Source organism: Anser brachyrhynchus (genome assembly GCF_964034855.1).
Source record: "Anser brachyrhynchus genome assembly, chromosome: 7".
Classification (NCBI taxonomy): Eukaryota; Metazoa; Chordata; class Aves; order Anseriformes; family Anatidae; genus Anser; species Anser brachyrhynchus.
This window is the reverse complement of record NC_137701.1, coordinates 21482684-21501925: the sequence shown is the minus strand read 5'-3', so window position 1 is coordinate 21501925 and position 19242 is coordinate 21482684. Positions and strand designations below refer to the sequence as shown.

General features: G+C 37.7%; 1 protein-coding gene across 1 annotated transcript in view; it reads right to left on the bottom strand.

The window, feature by feature from the left end:
* The window catches only part of LRP2 (LDL receptor related protein 2), a 119626-nt gene that overhangs the window by 82493 nt on the left and 17891 nt on the right, over nucleotides 1–19242 (bottom strand). Inside the window, 9 exon segments of the mRNA XM_080601045.1 lie at nucleotides 58–186; nucleotides 3112–3231; nucleotides 4644–4787; nucleotides 5875–5991; nucleotides 7218–7331; nucleotides 7455–7565; nucleotides 14180–14296; nucleotides 16852–16974; nucleotides 19071–19178. Coding sequence (XP_080457171.1) covers nucleotides 58–186; nucleotides 3112–3231; nucleotides 4644–4787; nucleotides 5875–5991; nucleotides 7218–7331; nucleotides 7455–7565; nucleotides 14180–14296; nucleotides 16852–16974; nucleotides 19071–19178 — 1083 coding nt within the window.

The window sequence follows — 19242 nt, the reverse complement described above, 5'->3', positions numbered from 1 at the left end:
AAACTCTATTTATTAGTCCAACAACAGCAATAGACTCTTGCAATTCTGCATACTAACCCGAAGTGTTGGCCCTACAGTGTCGATGATGCTCTAGGAAATAACCTTCCACACAGTGGCACTGGTGATGTCCCACACGATCTTCACACAGCTGGTCACAGACACCCCACATTTTGCAGTCGTCAAAATCTGTTAAGTGAACAAGGTATATTTATAAACAATGATTTGTATAAAAGGAACGGTATTGTATTTGAGAAGCTTTAAGTTTGTCCTCTCTGCTTGTTTTATATCTGTTTTCAAAATGATGGCATGGGAAAAGAAGTTTTGTATGTGTTTTTTTTTTCACAAATGCTTCAATTTTCTACTTCTAGATAAGAGAACAACTGTTTTGCTGCCCAGTGACCTACCCAAAAAAAATAAAAAAACTGCCAGGTGAAGAGGAAAAATGATGGAAAGGGAAGGGATGTTATTGTCTATTTTCCACAACACATAAGTTATCTATGCAGCATTCTTGCTGCACTAGATGCAACTACATTTCATACACACACATGCACACCTGGCTGGGTTTCTCTGAAGGTGAGCCATATATTAACATGAGCGTAGTATTGAGCTCAAGCTAACAAGCTGTACTGGGTCTGGCTGGGATGGAGTTAACTTTCCCCACAGCAGCCCCACATAGTGCTGTGCTCTGCAATTGTAGCTAGAACAGCACCTACATCACCCCAACGTTTTGTCTGCTGCTCAGCAGCGCTGGCACAGCACCAAGACTTTCTCCAAGCCCCCCAAGGCCAGCAGGCTGGGGTGGGCAGGAGGTGGGGAGGGGACACAGCCAGAGCAGCCAACCAGAGCCGACCAAAGGCATAATCCATACCTGTGACGGCGTGCTCAGCCATAAAACTGGAAAAAAGGTAGGAGGGAGGGCTCTTGTTATGAAAATGTCTGTTCTCCCGAACAACCACTATGCTTATTGAGGCCCTGATTCCCAAGACGTGGCCGAGCATTGCTTGCTGATGGGAAGCAGATAATAATTGTTTTCTCTCTCCTTGCTTCTGTGCAGCCTTTGCTTATTTTTTTTCTCTCTCTTTTTCCCTTGATTAAATTATCCTTATTTCACCACCACCACCCCCTTTTTTTTTAATTTAATCATATTTTCTCTCCCCCTTCTTCCTTTGAGGAGGTGGAGTGAAAGAGTGGTGTTGTGGAGTTTACTTGGCCACTGGCATGAGATCACCGCACAAGCCCTGCTAAAAGGCAGTGTTTACTAGCTCAGACTTGGTACCATGCTAACACAGGTGTCTGGTTTCCAATTAAAAGCTGGCTGCACACCAGAACCAGACAGCAAAAAGTACAACGAAAGAAGTTCACTTTGGCACGCAAAATAATATATAAGTGGAGTTTGCAGCAAGGACAACTCAGCAAGTTCTCACAGATATGCTCTAAAAGTAATTTCCAGGGTTGCTGCAGAATCTTTTACTTTCCAAACTGTGAAGTATCTGCCTAACCTTCTTGTAAAAGCATGAATTTTTATAATTATGACTTGAAAAAAAAGAATTAAAAAAATCAGATCTGAGCACTGTCTGATGTCTCACGATATCTGCCATTATTTAGAGCCCAGGAGATTTTTAACACTACTTAACACATGATTTTGTGACATTAAAAGCCTGACCTCCTTCACTTGAAAACTCAGTGTTACCAGTATGCTACATTGCTGAAAACTGGCAATTCTACTGTTAAGCCAAAAATGGAGAAAATGAAATCTCAAATATTATTCATACTGAAATTTCTGTTTTTAAATATTTGCTGACACATAAGTAAAAATGAAGTATTTCCTAGATAGTACATTTTGGTACTGAAAAAATGTTGTCAGCAGCTTTCCAGCTTCCATGCATGTTAAAAATCGTCAGTATACAGTGAGATAAAAGCAAATGAAGAGAAGATACACTTTGCTAATACTATGGCTTAATTCTTCTGCCTGTAAACCGGTAGGACTGATTTAAAATAAGATCTGGAATTGTACACTATGCTGTTCCTCCATCACAAGTGTTTCTTTCACTACAAATGTATTAGTGCATCTCTGCAAACCAAAATACATTGATCTGAATTTCCAAGACAGCTAGGTTTACAAGGTAGTCAAGGAGAACAACAAAAGACTCACTTAAACTGCACCAGGTTTGCAAATGTGTCCTTACTGTATTTCCCACATTAGACTGGAAGAATAATTTTGTGCCTGGAGTCAGTGCATTGACTCCTCCTTTCTATTAAGAGCAACCATGCTGCCACTGCAGCTCATACAGCCCCATGCTACCTAGTATTCTTGACAATACAAAAATCTCATGAGAGATGGAGCACCAGGAATACTTTTAATACCACAAGCACCACAGCTTGGGTTGAAAGCTGATAAAAGAATCTGGATAAATATTTGTCATTAGGCAGTGCTAAATATCATGATTCTGAAGTTACTATATTTCCAATTACTGAGATAAATCATTTATACCACCAACAGTTTGTGCTCCCAATTTACAGCAGATAAAGAACAGAAATGAAGCACCAAAATACTTCACTTACCTTTACATTCTTGCAAAAATTAATTTTTATATAGATAACGTCTATACTGGTATGTCATAGAAGATACAGCTATTCCGTAGTGCAAATACAAAGCCCCATATTCATTCTAAAGTACAAATGTTCTACTGCCTTCACATCCATCCACTTTCAAAAAGTCCTGAACACTTCATCATTACTTGATTTTCCATCCATACAGCACAACGCATCTCTGGAGCAGAAACATATTCCGCTCATCTAATCACTAAAAGACCTCTAACACAATTTGATAATGAAAGAAGCACCCAAGATTAAATCATCTTAAACATGATCATGCTCTCACTACTTTAACAGTCTTATTGAATTCATCCTTATGATATCTGGTTGTTTGTTTTTTTTCTGTGTCACCATGCAGCTGTTGTACTATATAGATAAGTTATTCTTTTGCTGACTTCAGAAATTCTCTATTTGCCAGTACAACCATCCACTTGGAACTCAGCTTCCCAGTATCCAGACTTTCCCACTGAGCTGTGAGGAGGTACCAGATATCTGCAATCACTGTATTTCACTTACCAATACAAGTACGACTGTCATTGCTACTTATGGTATATCCCGCAGGGCAGTAACACATCCCTCCCGAAGGAGAAGAATGACAGCGATACTGGCAGCTCAGAGCAGCACAGTGCGATATGTCTAAAAAGGAAATGAAATAGTTCAGAAATACAAGTATAGCTATAACTAGCAGAACAGCTTTGCCTCACTTGACAGTCACAAAGCTATAGCCTTTTCAATCATGAATCTACAATTTCAGGAACAGTTTCTTGGAACAAATACGCACAAGAAATGATGTCTGAAGTTCCACAAAAATCCCATATGCTCACACACATGCAGGCAAGGAAATGAAAGAAAGAAGGTAGGCTAACATTTATAATAGGGTTTGAGAATAGGGTTAAAGGATAAGAACTGATCTTCTAAGAGACACCAATAGTAGGACTGTCATGTGAACAGATGCACAGGGGAAGCCATCTGCAACACACCATACCTTTCTCTGGTTCCACAAAACCTACTCGTGAACAACACCTCCTTGAGCTCCATCTATTGGCACATAACCTCATAATTTACTGTTTTATGCTGAAAAAACAACCTATTTCATTATATTAGAAAGAATATGCCTACTACTCCAACACATTAGAATATACTGGATGGATTGTGTCCATGGAAAAACTCATCTTTTTCTTCTCTTCGTTCTTTTTACCTTTATCACTCTTCCCGTTCTTTGTACTAATAACTAATAAACAGTTCCATGACAGGTGACCAAATTAAAATTGTAGAGCACTTGCTGACTTCCTCCTACTTCCTTTTCTTCTTCCTTTTCTTAATGCCTCTTGTGAAACAATTCACTTTGCAGCCCACATCTGATGTCACAACTACATCATTTAGCAAAGCAAGAGGTGCTCTTATGATAAGTTTTAAATTCCTATTATTTTTTCCTGTCTTCCTATTCCAAAAGGCATGGTTTCATTAATAGGAATTTTCCTCTTCCTAAAAATTGAAAATCTAAAATGCCCTGGTCCTGATTCTCAGAGTGAATCATTGTTCCTAAGTGTGAAGTCAATAGGGATTATGTATGTTCATTGCTCCCAACAGAGAAAACAGTTCACCACCAACCGGTGAAACAGATATCCCAGGTGAAAAGACATTTTTGAAAACTCTAATCTAAGTGACTTAGCCAAGGCATACAATACAGTGATTCAGTCCTATGTTCCAAACAGTACTCAACATTCCTTTTTGCTTACAGAAAGAGAAAAACAAATTCTTAAATTAAAAAGGCATACAGCACACTTTTCCAAGCCTTCCAGAATACATTTTAGGATATGTAGAGGGAATTAAAATCCTCATCTGTGAAACTTCATGCACAGACTTATGAAAGGAGTGATTTGTTCACAACATGTATGCCTTTTTCAGACCATCCAGACACAACAGTACCAATAAAATAGCAAGATTCCAAAATTTCTGCTTTGTTTATCAGATAAAAGGTGAATATAAAAAGATATCAATACAGACATTTCTGATGTTCTACGTATGCTTTTGATTCTAATACGTACTACAATGTCTGCCCGCAGTGATGTTAGTTTCATCTTCTCCTCCAGGGCAGTCTGCAGCTCCATCACACACTTTCCCAATTGGAATGCAATGCCCTGACCCAGGGCAGGCCCACTCTCCTGGGTAGCATTCATGATGACCACTTTCTGTGGAGAAGAGAAACAAGTCTAATTGAGGAATATGTTTCAAATAATACTTGAAGTTTCTTTGCTAAAACCTTCCCAAAGCATTGCAAGCCTCCATTATTCAGTTTCTGATTACTGCACACAGCTGGGAAAGACTATAAAAGAAGTATCTTCAATACTTCCTTGTCATGCTCTTTCTTTTACCTTCAAACCACAATGCAAACAATCCTTGTGCAGACATATGAATTCTTTTCATTTTATGTGGTGTTTAGAAGAAGTAAAAGAATTCAGCTTTAGAGTAACTGGTACACCAGAAATGGAAACACGGTTTTGTGGTCTAAAAACATACAAAGGCTGTCTAGATGAAGTGGAGAATGCTTATCATAGAAAAGGCCAATGAAAGAGAAAAAACACCCACACTTTTATTCATTCAAATTTCTGTTTCTTGCACGACAGATCTTGGAAGGAACTGAGTTATTCTCATTATCAACCTTTTTTTTTTTTTGGTTAATAGAAGCCTTATGTCTCTCTAATCAATAACCTAAAAATTTGCACAGGAAAAAAAAAACACGCTGCAAACAGTATACTGGAAAAAATTCTGACTACATGTACATGCCTATAATTATGTTTTGAAGGTAAAATCTGAATAGTTTGCATACAGAAGGAAGAATCAAGGAAGTTCAGCTCTTCTTCTATTACAAAGTAACTATTCCTAGAAAGTTCGTGAAAAAAAAAGCTAAGCAATTCTTGAAAAGCCCATTTTACTTACTACAGTGAAAATTATCACTTTCTGTGAAGACTTACCTTCCACCTATAGAAATCAACAAAAGAACATTGACTTCAAAAGCCAAGCAAGAATAAGCTGCTGTTGCTATATGATAAACTTAGTTTGCATCATATTTAGTATTACAGCAATAATTATCACATACACTACAACATACTAAATATTGCATAAGTTTAAAAAAAAAAATGGTAAAGATGGAATTCGAAGGTTTTCACAGAATGAAAACAATTTCAAAACATCTTGATCAGTCAATATTCCACAGAATTAGCTTAGTGAGGACTTTCTCGGAACACATCATCATTAGAAATTAGCATTAATACATACCACATCCTCTTTCATCTTCATTATCTTCACAATCATCATCTCCATCACATATCCAGCTCTGATGAATGCAGCGGCCACTTGGACAAGTGAAGAAGTTGCCTCTGCAAGTTGCATAAGCTAAGGAAAGGAACACCAGTAAATCCATGTACTCTAAGTTACAAAATGCTCAAAATACTACTTTGGTCTGGTAAATGAATAATCATTTATAATCTCTCCTGTAAAACTGAGCTAGTTCCATATCTCATATATATTGTAAACAGTGTTGTTTTGCTCTGGTTTCAGGTTTGAATTTTATTTTAAAATAATACTGGTGGTTTTTATTACAGAAATGAGAAGATAGGCTAAATTTCTCAACTAATTGTGCAAGTAGATGTACAAGACATTATTACCAAGATTCTTAAAGGTGGACATAACAAGGAGATGATGCTCAAGGTAACAGGGGTAAAGATATTTGTACGCCTTGTACTCAGAGAAAAAGAGTAAAAAACACAAACATTTATGTACAGTAATGTCTAAGCCCTCCATGGTTGTTAAGCATTCCCTGGTAAGAATTCATAGACATTTATGGGTCCTCCAAAGGACAGACATTGCCAAAGAGATAACAGAGAAATATCCTAGGGGAAAGAAGTCATGCTGGTGTTAGGTCCTTGGTAGATTAGAGAAACTAAATGGCAACACATGGCCTTCCAACAATACACAAGATAAAATTAACTCGGACCCTATAATCAGTGGGGGACCTCTGTAAACACTTAGATCAGACAAGTGACAGCTTTGTATTGATGATGTTGGTTGGAGATGCAATACCCTGGAATACCTGATCATGAAGAATGGAATAAGCAGGAAATTTCCAGAAAGAACTGTCAATTAAAGACCTGACATGAACATCTAAAAGATAACTAGCTGTACAGCTACAAGTCTGTAGAGTTGTACATTATGGTCAGTGGGAATAATTCTAGAAGATCCATTCCATCTATCAGAAAATAAAAATGCAAAAAGGAACCAAACCAATTTGGACCAAAAAAAAAAATACCTTTGGATCATATTAAACTAAAGAAAATGACAAGAACATCAAGAAGCAAGCTGTCACTGAATCCAGCACATTCAAATAGTTACTGCTTAGTAAGACGCTTATGCAGCAAAGTCAGCCTGGAAAAAGTTTATTGAAGCAGCACTGCTATTGCTAAAAAAAAAAAAAAAAATACTATGTAAAACAGTGACTAGCTTCTGATGGCCAGATAGCCGAGCAATCTGTTTTTTGTTATGTGCTGTGCACTTGAACCAGTTCGGGGTAAAGAATTTAAAGAAAGAGAAGGAAAAAAAAAAGCAAATAAAAACCCTCATACTGCAAGAATTTTCATCACTCCTGTCTCCACAGTCATCATCATGGTCACAGATAAAGGCTCGTGGGATACATTCTCCATTAGCACACTGAAACTGCGTACTGGCACATCCATGTGCTGAAAGAGATTTTAGCACAGAAAAACATACAGGAAATCTGTCAGAAAAATCACAGATCTTATACTTTATTGACCATCTTTTAAAGTTAATTTGTTTGGGATCTCGCTGCATGTGGTACTTACTGCAGTTTGTTTCATCAGAAGAATCTCTGCAATCAACTTTGCCATCACATCGTTGGCTTGCATTAAAACATGCTCCATTTGCACAGGATAACTGCTCACATCTTGGGTAGCCTACAATAAGAAATCCCTTGGTATTAGCATGGATATTAGACTATAGACTATGAGTCATACATATCCAGATATCCACTAGAATATCCTGATTTATTGGAAAACAAACCAGGAATATACAACTTGCTATACTACTACTACTGAAAAACAATCCATTTATCTAATATATGTCTCCTCTAACAGCTATTTAACAATATCCTCTATGTAGTTACTAAAATTCCTTACAAAAAAATGAGGGAAAAATCAGATGCTCTCCTGCAACTCAAAAATATTTGCAATCCAAAGAGTTTATAATATGACAGAAGATGATGCAATATGAAAGGAGAGCAAGCAGTGAACATTTTTTATTTTCTACTATTTCAGTTTTACATTTTATTCATTTTAATAAACGTGTTTAGGTAGAAAAGAAGTTCCTGAGGTTTACAGTCCCTAGATCCTCTTAGAATTTTGCAAGCTTTCACACCCAAAGACTTCACAATTTTAAGCTTTTGTTCTAATTAAACCAAGGACGTTAAACTCCAAAGTCCACGATCCACTTTGGGGTCACTGTTTTTTATTACTCATTTTCCCCTTCCCAAAACAAACAAACAAAAATCTACAGAACTAATGATTTTTCATTTTCTGGATGTTGTACTTAAGTAGATGGCCTACAATCCATGCGATTATTTCAGAGAACTTTAAATCAATTCTGAAAACATTTATACATATGAGCAGTGAGTTCAATGGAACTACCCAACCAATTAAGCACATGCAGTACTAATGCTGAGTAGGAGAGGATATTGCTACATAGACAAAAGTTACTTATTTCAGGCAACTGGTAAAAGCAAATAATTGCTATTTTCAGAAGTGGGATTTATTGAACATTTTCCTCTGTGTGGAGGGATAATATAGCAAGATAAATGAACTCAAAAAACAGAATAATCAAATTTCATTTTGCACCTTTTAGTTTTTCAGTTTGAATTCTTATTCCATTTTACCTCCATAAATATCAATAACGTAGACAGAGCAGGCTCTCGCTTAGGCACGTTTTAATTCATACTCTTGAAATTCAAAACATGGATCTTAAACTACTTCTGCAGAACGCAGAAAAGCTGCAATTTTTCCAGGCAGTCGCAAACTGTTTAGCTCACTTCTGCTACATATCATCACATTCCCACTAAACTTCAGTCACCTATGGATGAGGCTTACATGATTTTAAGTGTTAAGTTCTCAATGTGAGAACATAAACAGCTGTGTTGATGTCCACTAGAACAGATCTAACCCAACTGCCTCCCTGATAGATTCATTTCCATTTCATTCACTTTCACCACACTTAATGTAAGTCAGCAACTGGCAGGTAGGGACAGCAAGTGGCTAGTCCAAGAAAGGTAGCTGCTGCGTTCCTACCTGTGGCCTTCTGTTGCTAGTTCCCTGAGCTTCCATTCCAACACCTTGCATGGACAATGTCAACACGTGCCCTAAACACTCCCTTGTGTCTCTTATTATACCGGGGGAGCCCAAAACGGGAAAGTTGCCTGTTCTTTACAGGTGCTAATGAACAAGACTTGAGAAACTCTGTCTTTCTCTCCAAAATTAAGAAAATGTTAGTGAGCTGAGTTTTCTACTCCATATCACTAAAAGGAAAATTCTAAAAAGGAAAAGAATCTGGACATTGGCAAAGGGAGTTAGAAGGGGAAAGAGCGCCCTAAACTGGAATACTTATACAATCTAGCTTAACGATAAGCCCTCCAGCAAAGAAAATCTTGAAAGTGAGCATTGTGACATTTTGAATTGAGGTGGGAAGTTCTTATATTATTCACTGCATTTAGGGCTTGCAAAATAAACATCTTGTAGTCTTATTTGACTTTTTTTAAAAAAGTAAGATTTGTCTATGAACACCTCATCCCAAAGCAGTATATTTGGGTATTAAAAAAAAAAACATAAGCTATACAAGAAGTGGTGCTCATCAGAGAAGCTGGTCATACTGTCTCTGCTTTAAGGTACACATGGAGAAAGTGTCAGACCTCTGTGCATGGCCTGGAACTACAAAAAAAGCCAAAGGAAGGGTTCTCTTCCAGGGACTCTGATACGTAGCTTTTTTTGACAGGTGCATTAGAAAGAGTTGAAAAGGATGGATAAGGTTCTCAGTTAAAAGAGGGACAAGGTAGGTAGTTTGCATCTACAGAAGTCAGAATACAGCTGTACAAGAGTGGCGAGTGGAAAAGAGACTGCAGCATAAGACTAAAGATGGAGTTAGGATGAAAAGTGAAGGGACTGACAGGAAAATACAGCATTTTCTTTCACCATGTCTTAATTGCGAAGAGCCTCCATTTCATGTGAACACTGTTTCATTTGTCTTCTCCTTCCAAGAACCTGTGGCTTATTAAAGAAAACTGAAAAGAGGAGATCTTTTCCTCGAGATCACCGTTCCTAGAAGATAATACAAGCTTTGTGGAAACAGGGAGAAACCCAACTACATTCATTCCAGTGTGCAGGCAGAATGTGAGCTCTTCTCTCTCTCCTCTTCTTCTGAGACATCTCTTTTTCTTAGCCAAAATACTCCTCTGCAGTCTCTCCCCATAATATGCCAGCACTTCAGCACAAAATATGATCAACTAGTAGATGCCAGCACAAATGACAGATAAGACACCTTGCTCCTTGTAACCCACAACCTGGTCTGGGGCAACAGTTGCAAACACATTTAAATGGCATGTGGAAGATGCTTGAAAGCCATGTCACAGGAACTGCAAAGCTCTATTACTTTGCTCTCTGCCTAACACTTTTGTTCTGCAAGCTGGAAATACATCCATGCAAAAACAGTAACAGGAAACGGCTGCAATTGGTATTGGATTCAGCAGACACCCATCTCTGTCACACAGAGATGTAGGAAGTATACAGGAAGTATAACCTTATGTAAATCCAATCCATGTTCCAAGAAGGATAAAGGAAAATAAAAAGGCAACTTCCTACTTCCAGGTGTCTTTTTTTTTTTTAATCACAGCAAAGCTTCTGAACATTTTACAAAACTAAACTAATTAAAACTCTTTGACTCACTGCCACGAGTCACCATCTCACAGTGGGCATATCATTGCCCAGAGAGCTAACAGACACTAGGAGAAGGACTTATCTCAAGCCCAAGACTCCTTTGAGCCACATGGTGTCAGGCAGACTTCATAGCAGTGATGCTTTGAGGGCTGTCAGACCAACCAGAACCTTGTCCCTAGCCTTAATTCCTGATTTTGATGCCTGCCACTATAACCTTTTGCTGCCTTCTTACCTTGCTTCAGTTTTGCTTCTTCCCTTACCCAAACTCTCCCTGGTGCAGACATTTCCTTCAGCCTGAATTTTTGCCTTATCCTGGAGCTGTTATATACAATCTGTCCAACTTAAGAACATTAGCCTCTGACCACAGTCCTTTTCTTCCTGTTTGGACTACATCCCTTATGATCTCTTCAGTTCTTGATCTTTGTTCACCTTCACCCCTATCTCTGCAAATCCATCCCAGACCTGACTGCCCACTTCCTGACCACAACAGCTACTGAGTGCAGGAAACAAGAGGCAGGAATTAACAGGTTAGGCAGTTGACCCATGGCAGCAATTCAACATCCAAATTAGAAGCAAAAATCTAGAGCTTCTGGCCCAGCACTCAGCCCATCAACCTCAACACATACATCACTAAAAAACTTCCCCTTTCTCCCTATTGGGCTCAGCACAGTGCTCAGCCACCAAGGCTGTATCCAGGAAGTGAATTCAGAGCTGTATTCTGTCAGTCACCACAGACCAAAAGTGGACATGGCTGGGATTTTCATTTTTCAACTGCAAAGCTGAGGCAGGAGAGAAAATTCTACCTCTAACTGAAAGAAATTAAGAATACAATACAGTAAAGTGATGCCAGTATTGGCAACTTACTACAAAGAAGTATTTGTGACCCTAAATAGCCTGTCACTTCATTCGGCATTGTTGAAGTTTTAAAATGGAAGTATTTGCTAGCTGCTGACTACTAAGACAGCTGGAAAAACAACCTGATATGCATATTTAACAGAAATTAAAAAAAAAAAATCATTTTATGAAATTGAAACAGGTTCAATGCACTAATTACATGACCCATAGCTGAAACATTGTTCTGATGTTTATCTTAGCCTCTGCATGGGTAGTTTTCCCTTCCTGTTAATCCCATTAGCAGTAAAATGGACTAAGGCTCTGAATTCCCTTGTTCTGTTTTATTACTTGTTTAATTGTTGAGTTACTTCATACTGGTGACATTTTGCAATTGACTAGTTTCTTAAATAATGTAACTTATTCAGCAATAAAATTTTATCTTCTTTACAATTTAAATTTGCTTCCAGAAAGACCAATGAGCGCAAGGCATAAGTAAACAGACGTAAGTTTGCATTCTGCGATGCTCCGTAAAATAACAGGATCCATTTTAAATAGCTCTTTTTCTTCCATAGTTCCTGGATGTTTTGTTTTTATTTATTAAATCATGTGATAAGGGAAAAGTAGTGACAAAGGAAGAGAGAAAAACAGTTATACTTCTCTTATATTTGTTTATATCAAATAGGGTAGAAAGGGAGATGGATAGTAACAGTGGGAAAAATTAACGTTCAAAGCAACTCCTGAAGCCTGCTTTAAAACAATAAAATCTAATACCTAAACTGATTCCTATTGTATAGCTAATCATAAAGCTACCAAACAATTCATTTTGTCTTATGGCTTCTATTTAAAGTGTCAGACCTTGCAAAGATGGGGCTTGTCATTTCAGTCTTCCTGACTTACCTGTCTTCAGCACCACCACATTTCTTTAGACTAGTCCAACACTGCAACTTTTAATGTTCCAAGTCACAGTCATTCTTCTGTCTCAGAGGGACTGTCAACACATATTCTAATAAAACAGAGTAGTGGCCGCTGACTGATATGAGGCAGTTCCTCTCCCTGGGGCTAACTATTCTGCCTTCACAACAGTCACGGGGCCTACTGTCTGATGCAGCAGTGACTGGAGCACACAGCAGCAGAGCACCACTGTTAAGGTATCTAGAGACTCCTTTCCAAACTGCCTTTTTAATTATTTAGCTGAGAATGTTAAGTATGAAATAAAATGTGCAGTCCAATTTTCACGTGTTAATGTGGCTCCTAGTCCAAAGAAAGAATTCTGACATTGTCTTTAGGACTCCTCTCCCAGTCTGTCACAGATTTACTGCTTTATAATAATCATTGCATTTGGCTATTTCATATCTTATTCACAGACCACTTACAGACTTTTCAGAGGTGCTGAGCAGTTCCTCTTTTTCAGTTCATAGATAATACTTTTTTCAAACAAATATCTTCAAGAAATTTTTTTCACATGTAATACGTTTGCTAAATTAAGTTATGAATCTCTTTGTCTCTGAAATTTAAGAGAGAAATGCCAAGCTACAGAAGATATTCTTCCAGCAATGATATGGGGTACTTTGCATCTTGGCATTTAGCCACTTGTGTTGCTGACTTAAAAATTGGCTGTGGGTCTGTCTAATGGAAAAGTTCCAAGCTGGCTGTCTCAGCAACCTTTTATTCCAAAGTATCATTTAGTTCTAAAACACCTTTCTCTTTAAAGAGCACACATTTTTAGCCACTTTTGGGTCAGGGATAAAATGCACTAGCAGTTGGCTAACCATGTAATATACCAGTTTTCCTTTACATGGCATGCACATATGCCCTTATTTCTCAAAGTGGAACCATTAACAACAACTCGTTTCTTGCTTCTTTAACTATTCTTTATTATGCTAACCTCTATTTTTTCCCCCCTAGATATGCTTCCAGTCTGCTTCTGATCAAAGTTTAGAGTTTGGCCTTTTTCTCAGAGGCATACTAAGTTCTAACAGCTGATATGAATGACATGTAAAGATTTTCCTCAATACCAACAATGAACAGACATGCTGTTACACACACTCTTGCATAGCTATTAGGCAAAAGCATCTCTGAAAAACATAACCTCGATTCTGTCGCCAGCTGTCTTCTTCATCGGTACTCAATCTAGGCTAGGATCTAGGGAGGCTGTAACCAGACAGTCAGGCAGCCTCAACTCTGTGGAAGTTAGACTAGAAAAAAATACTTGTCCACCTTTGTTTTATTGGCACAATATAAACAGCTTTTCTGAATGCAGTACGATCCAATGCTACTTCATTTCCATGAGAAACTACAGTTTTTGAAAACAAATGCTTTTTAAAGGGTTAATTCCTTCAAATAAATTATTTGGGATCAAATTCTTCTTTTCTGTACAGGTTATAGTTACCACTGATTTCAGTAAAGGGTATACAAACAGAATATGAAAAAAAAATTCATAATTATCTCTGAGGTTCCTAAGGCTTTAAGCCATTTAAACATGGTTGTTTTTCTCCAATGCAATTATTTATTATTTTTCAGACAATGACAAACAAGAAATCTTGACCCCATGGTAGCAGTTTGCATTTGAGTACTGCAATAATGAACCTGTATCAGAATATCAGCTCTAATACACAAAAGAATTTGCAATGAAACTCTCATAACAAGAAGCATATTGTGGGCATCCTGTCCATCAACAAGCCCTTTAATCTTACAAATTGATTAAAATGCCACAGAGAGATGAGATGAAACTAGATATAGTGGTAAGGGTTAAGACTCACGGCAGTCTCTTTCATCTGTTCCATCAGTGCAGTCCTTTACTCGATCACACCTGTATGCACTCGGGATACACTGTCCATTTGAACACGTGAACTGCTGACTTGAGCATGTCCTCCCCGCTGCAAGAAACAGGCACTCATGAGTTTTTTCCTTCAACCAGGAGTTTTTAATGTAGAAAACTACTTTCCTTCTTCCTTTCTTAACTACTCCATCCTTCTCACAAATACAAGCATAAGACTTTCTCCCCCCTCCTTTACTTTTGCATGTGCAGGTGGACTTAAAAATGCTTGACAAGTAGATAGCAAATAACTCTGTGAGGCTGTCTGTAGCCTGCATGGTTACTGCTTCATTCCACTAGCAGGGTTGACCTCTAGATTAAAAATTACCTCCTTGTAATTGTTCTGCCTAAAAGATTAAACTACTAGTTCTCATTGTGTCAAGTTATTCTCTGTTACTTTGTTTATTGGGTCAATATCTGTCAGTGCCTATCAGTTATTTGGTCAACTGCCCAAGCATAATGAATATGAACAAGAAATCATCTATACTGCCACCACGTAAACACTGCAGAGCTGGAGGTAAGGCACTTCTCTGTAATACAGCCAGGGCCTCAACAGTCAGGTAACTAACAGAGGGCTGAGAATGATTACATCTCTTCTCAAGACAACTATGTCAGTGAAAAGCAACCACATAAAACTGTATGATTCTAGTTTGATTCTACTTGAGCTAAATTACGCTCTCACTTCCTCTTCGGCAAATTAATTGAGTCTATGAAGATAGAACTGAAGGGTAAAATCACTGCTAACTTTTCCTCCCTTCTGCCATTTACAGTTTTGTTCCTTTCAAACTCATGTTATGTCTCCACATCACCCCAATCTATATGCTGGCATCTGGTCTGCTGCTTTACAGGGGTCTCTATTCTTTCTCCTTTCAGCAGTGTTCCCAAAGCAAGCACAGATACTCATGTCATTAGAAGAATAAAAGAGATCAATACAGCAAAGTAGAACAGATATTTTTGTAATTTTGCGTTTGTGACTCGCAGATCTGTTGGCCAGCTGGCTCTCAGGGAAGATTTTGGAAGTTTCAAGAAATAAAAGCTCCTCTATCATTCCCAAGCACAGAGATAAAAAGTCCCATACAAGGAGATGGCTCAAAAACAGCAGCAACAGCACAGTTCTGCTGTGTAATTACTGACAGAGACTTTTCAAAACATTCACGATTAACAAGTACATGGAGAACGGTGTTACTGTGACCCAGTTCAAAAGTTAACCTAGAGCTGTTGACCATTTTGCATTTTTATCTACAGATTCCTTAGTTAATGCACAAACAGCAGATGTGCTGACACCTTCACAGAGGAAGAGGGAAGCAAAACGCAGTTCACCTTAGTTCCAAGTTTTCCATCCTTAGCGGGAACACATACCAAGATCGAAAAGCATGCACCTAAGCTGTGAGAAAAATTCTTCCAAAACAAACCTGTGAACCTTTAATCAAGGGGGTTACTGAACACCTCCCGAGCTGTTCAGGCAATTTAAAGAAGTTATCCAAAAATTACACATAGAACCAAATGGGAAAAATAAATGAATCATATCACTTAAAGGAACTTCTGATACTCAAGTAGCAGCAAATTGGTTCTTTAGAACACTACAACACTTGCTCTTCCTTTTTCATGCCACAACGCAGCAGAGAATATAATTTGGTGTGACAGTCATCCCAGTTCACCGTTCATTACCTTGGCACAAAAATAACCGTATGTAGCCCTTAAACTGCTTAGTTACTAAATTCAAAAATCAGAGTAACGTATTTTATTATTATTTATAATCAATATGTATCTTATTACCAATACCAAAAAGAGAAAAGCCTACAGCAATGGCAGTGAGGCTGCTAAAATATATGGAGAACATTAAACACTTTGTGTATTAATTATGTTTGAATTGCTGTTTTACACCAGTGTAGCACATTAAAGTGAAGTGCTAATACGAAAAATGTCCTAAGATTATGCTGTCCAAATAACAGAAGACTAAACTTTCATCCCATACCAGGACTTCTTGTATTCCTCCCATCCACTATGAGGGAGGAATACTCACTTCTCATACATCCAATATGAGAAAGAACTGCTCTGGTCATTTTCAATAGAAGCACCATTAAATAGCATCTCTGAAGATGACACAAGAATCTTTAAAAATGCTTACTTTAACTGCTTGGTAACTCCTTTTTTTATGCATAAATTTAAAACTTCTACAAAGAAAGGAAGGGTTTTTTTGTTTGTTTGTTTTTTAATTCTGAGATGCTAGTATGAATTCTGTTATGCAATGACTGAAGCAGCTTTTGCTGTGATGGTATTTAGGTATCAGGGTATTATGTAGATTTCACCATTTTTTTAACTACTAAATTCTGTATCAGCCACAGAACTAGTATGCACTGTATATCTTCCTCTTTTTCCTATTTTTAATTAACTAAAACATCAGTAATTTTCAGATTTAAAGATTTTGAGATGCTTCTTAGATAAAATATAGCAAATTTGTCCTATCTGCATATATAATTTCTAAAACTACTTTGGAGAGACTCTTCTGGTAAAAGCTGCACTTAGAGCACGCTTGTTACTGTATTTTATCAATATGTTATGTTAATGATCTCTTACTTCATGAAGTTGGTATAACATTAGATATTAAATACTTACGACATTGTTGATGCTCATCTGAACCATCTTCACAATCTTCCTCATCATCGCATACCCAGGAGTGTGGGATACATTCACCATCAGTCTGACACTGGAATTGATTTCCCTCACAGGTAGGTTGTGCTAAGTAAGCAGAGAATAAAGAAGTCATTTCACAAACATGTGGGAAAGCAATTTCAAATAAAAAATAAATAAATAAATAGAAAGACTTAAGGTTCAAGTATCAGTTGATTTAAACTTCCACTAAATACATGAACAAACCAAAGAAATACAACTACAAATCAAAGAAAAGGAACAGATCAGGGAGGGGGCGCAGCACAAGGATACTCAAGTTTTAGTGAACTTAGCTAAACTTTAGTTTTAGTGAACTCCTTTGTATGGATCTTCAGTTTTGCATCCTCCCATGGAGAAAGGCAGGCCATAGCAAAAGCTTGGGGCTCTGGACTGTCCTCTGCCAGAGCCTCTTTTTCTGCACTTCTATATGGAGTAATGCTAGCTTCCCTAGGCTCACAGAAACCCATTCAATTTCCCTCACTCCACCCCAGATGCTCTATCCCTGGTAGGAAGATCTTTCAAAAATAAGCTCATGATTCTTCTACATGAATTCATAAGGCAAAAGTGAGGGTCATGTCAGAACAACCTGAATGCTGCTGTCCCAGCTCCACTCTGGATTTTTCAATAGCCAAGCAACAGGGAGCCATTAGAGAGAAAGGTCAAAATAAATGCTTGAAACTAACTGTGTTACAGCTTACTTGCTCCACCCCTAGTTAATACTCCTGGGAAGAATCACTGGCACAAAACAGTCCAGTAGACAGGACTCTGGTCTTAATGATCTTTTTTCATGGGATCATGTTTTTGCTGTGCTGCAAAGTCATCTAGAAACACTTTGTGCTCACAGAATGAAATGTAAGCAAAAGTATTGATGCAAACAAAAGGTTTCAAGGCAGAAAATGAAATCACTTCATAGATTTAGCATTGATAAGTACAAAATAATATCAGAGGTAAAGTAACTAGATAAAGTCAATCACAGACAATCAACTTCATGTATATTTTTTTGGATTCCTGTTTTGGGTACCAAAGAAAAATCTTGTAATATTATTTTAACCATAGGCCAGTTTTAAATAGTTTAGAACTATCTTCCTAAACACTTGTGCCCCACTAACTATAGCACACTAGCACATTGTTTTTAAAAGCACAATTAACTGAAAAAAAAAAGTAATGTTTCATTTTCATCTTCCTAATTCATCACGAGTATGAAAATGAGAACAATTCAGTATCATGCTTATAACTATGACAAATATAGCAGATGTCAGGTTTCTGTTAGCTTTCACAAAGTCAATACAAATTTTACTCTCCCTTTGTTCAAAGCCCAACCAATTCTATCCAGCTGCAGCTCCGAACTAAGCTGAAATAGTAAGCTATAGGACAACACTTTTTTTTTTTCCAGTTTAAGGCAATTCTTCATTAAGAATTGCACTTATTTTTGGAGCTAAATAAATGCTAGGCAACAAATCAGTCTGCCAAGCTGTGTGAATGACCTCCAATTATTATATGGGTCAAGCAACAAAGAAACAATCCAATGTGAAAAGAATCAACATAAATTAGTCTTTTGTATTTGACATCAGCTACGGGACAAAAACTGGCCTAACCTGTAAGTGGGCTGATAACCACACCAGCCCACAAGAGTTCAAAGAACACTAGCATCCAGAACATAAATGCAGGCAAGTTTGTGTAAACAGACTGTGGAGGGAATATCCCCATTTACATATATATATATATATATGTATATTAATGTATATGTATATGTAATCTGTGTATATATATATATTAATATTTAGCTTGAAAGAGTCTTTTTGCCTGGACATTCTAGCCCATCTGAATGCAATTTTTGTCAGAGTTGCATACGCGGAGGACAACACAACCACTCTAAACAACTATCCAAGACTCTGCTTAAGGTGCAGTAGGTACAGTTCATTGTCTAGGGTCTCAAAGCTCCAAAAATTTGGAGTCCAGGTGATACGGGTGGTATTGGCATGTGCATCCAATATTCAGGATTCCACAGGACTGAGCAGATTGTAGTCATCTCAGACAACTAGGATTTTTCTCCACCTCTCTCTCCCTTTAATGTTCATTCTTGTAGCACAGGTACAGTTGGGAGCACTTTGGGAGCTCGGTATTTCTTATGTTATCAAAATTTGCTCTACAGTTGTTTCACTTACGACAACCAGCTTCATCTGTATCATCTGAGCAGTCTCTGGCCCCATCGCACCTCCAGTCTGCAGGAATACAGCGACCATTTCCACAGCGAAACTGCCCACGCTCACATCCTGTGGTAAAACACAGTAACAAGCAGGTTAGCAGTACCAATTAAACAAAACAGACACTGGAGTG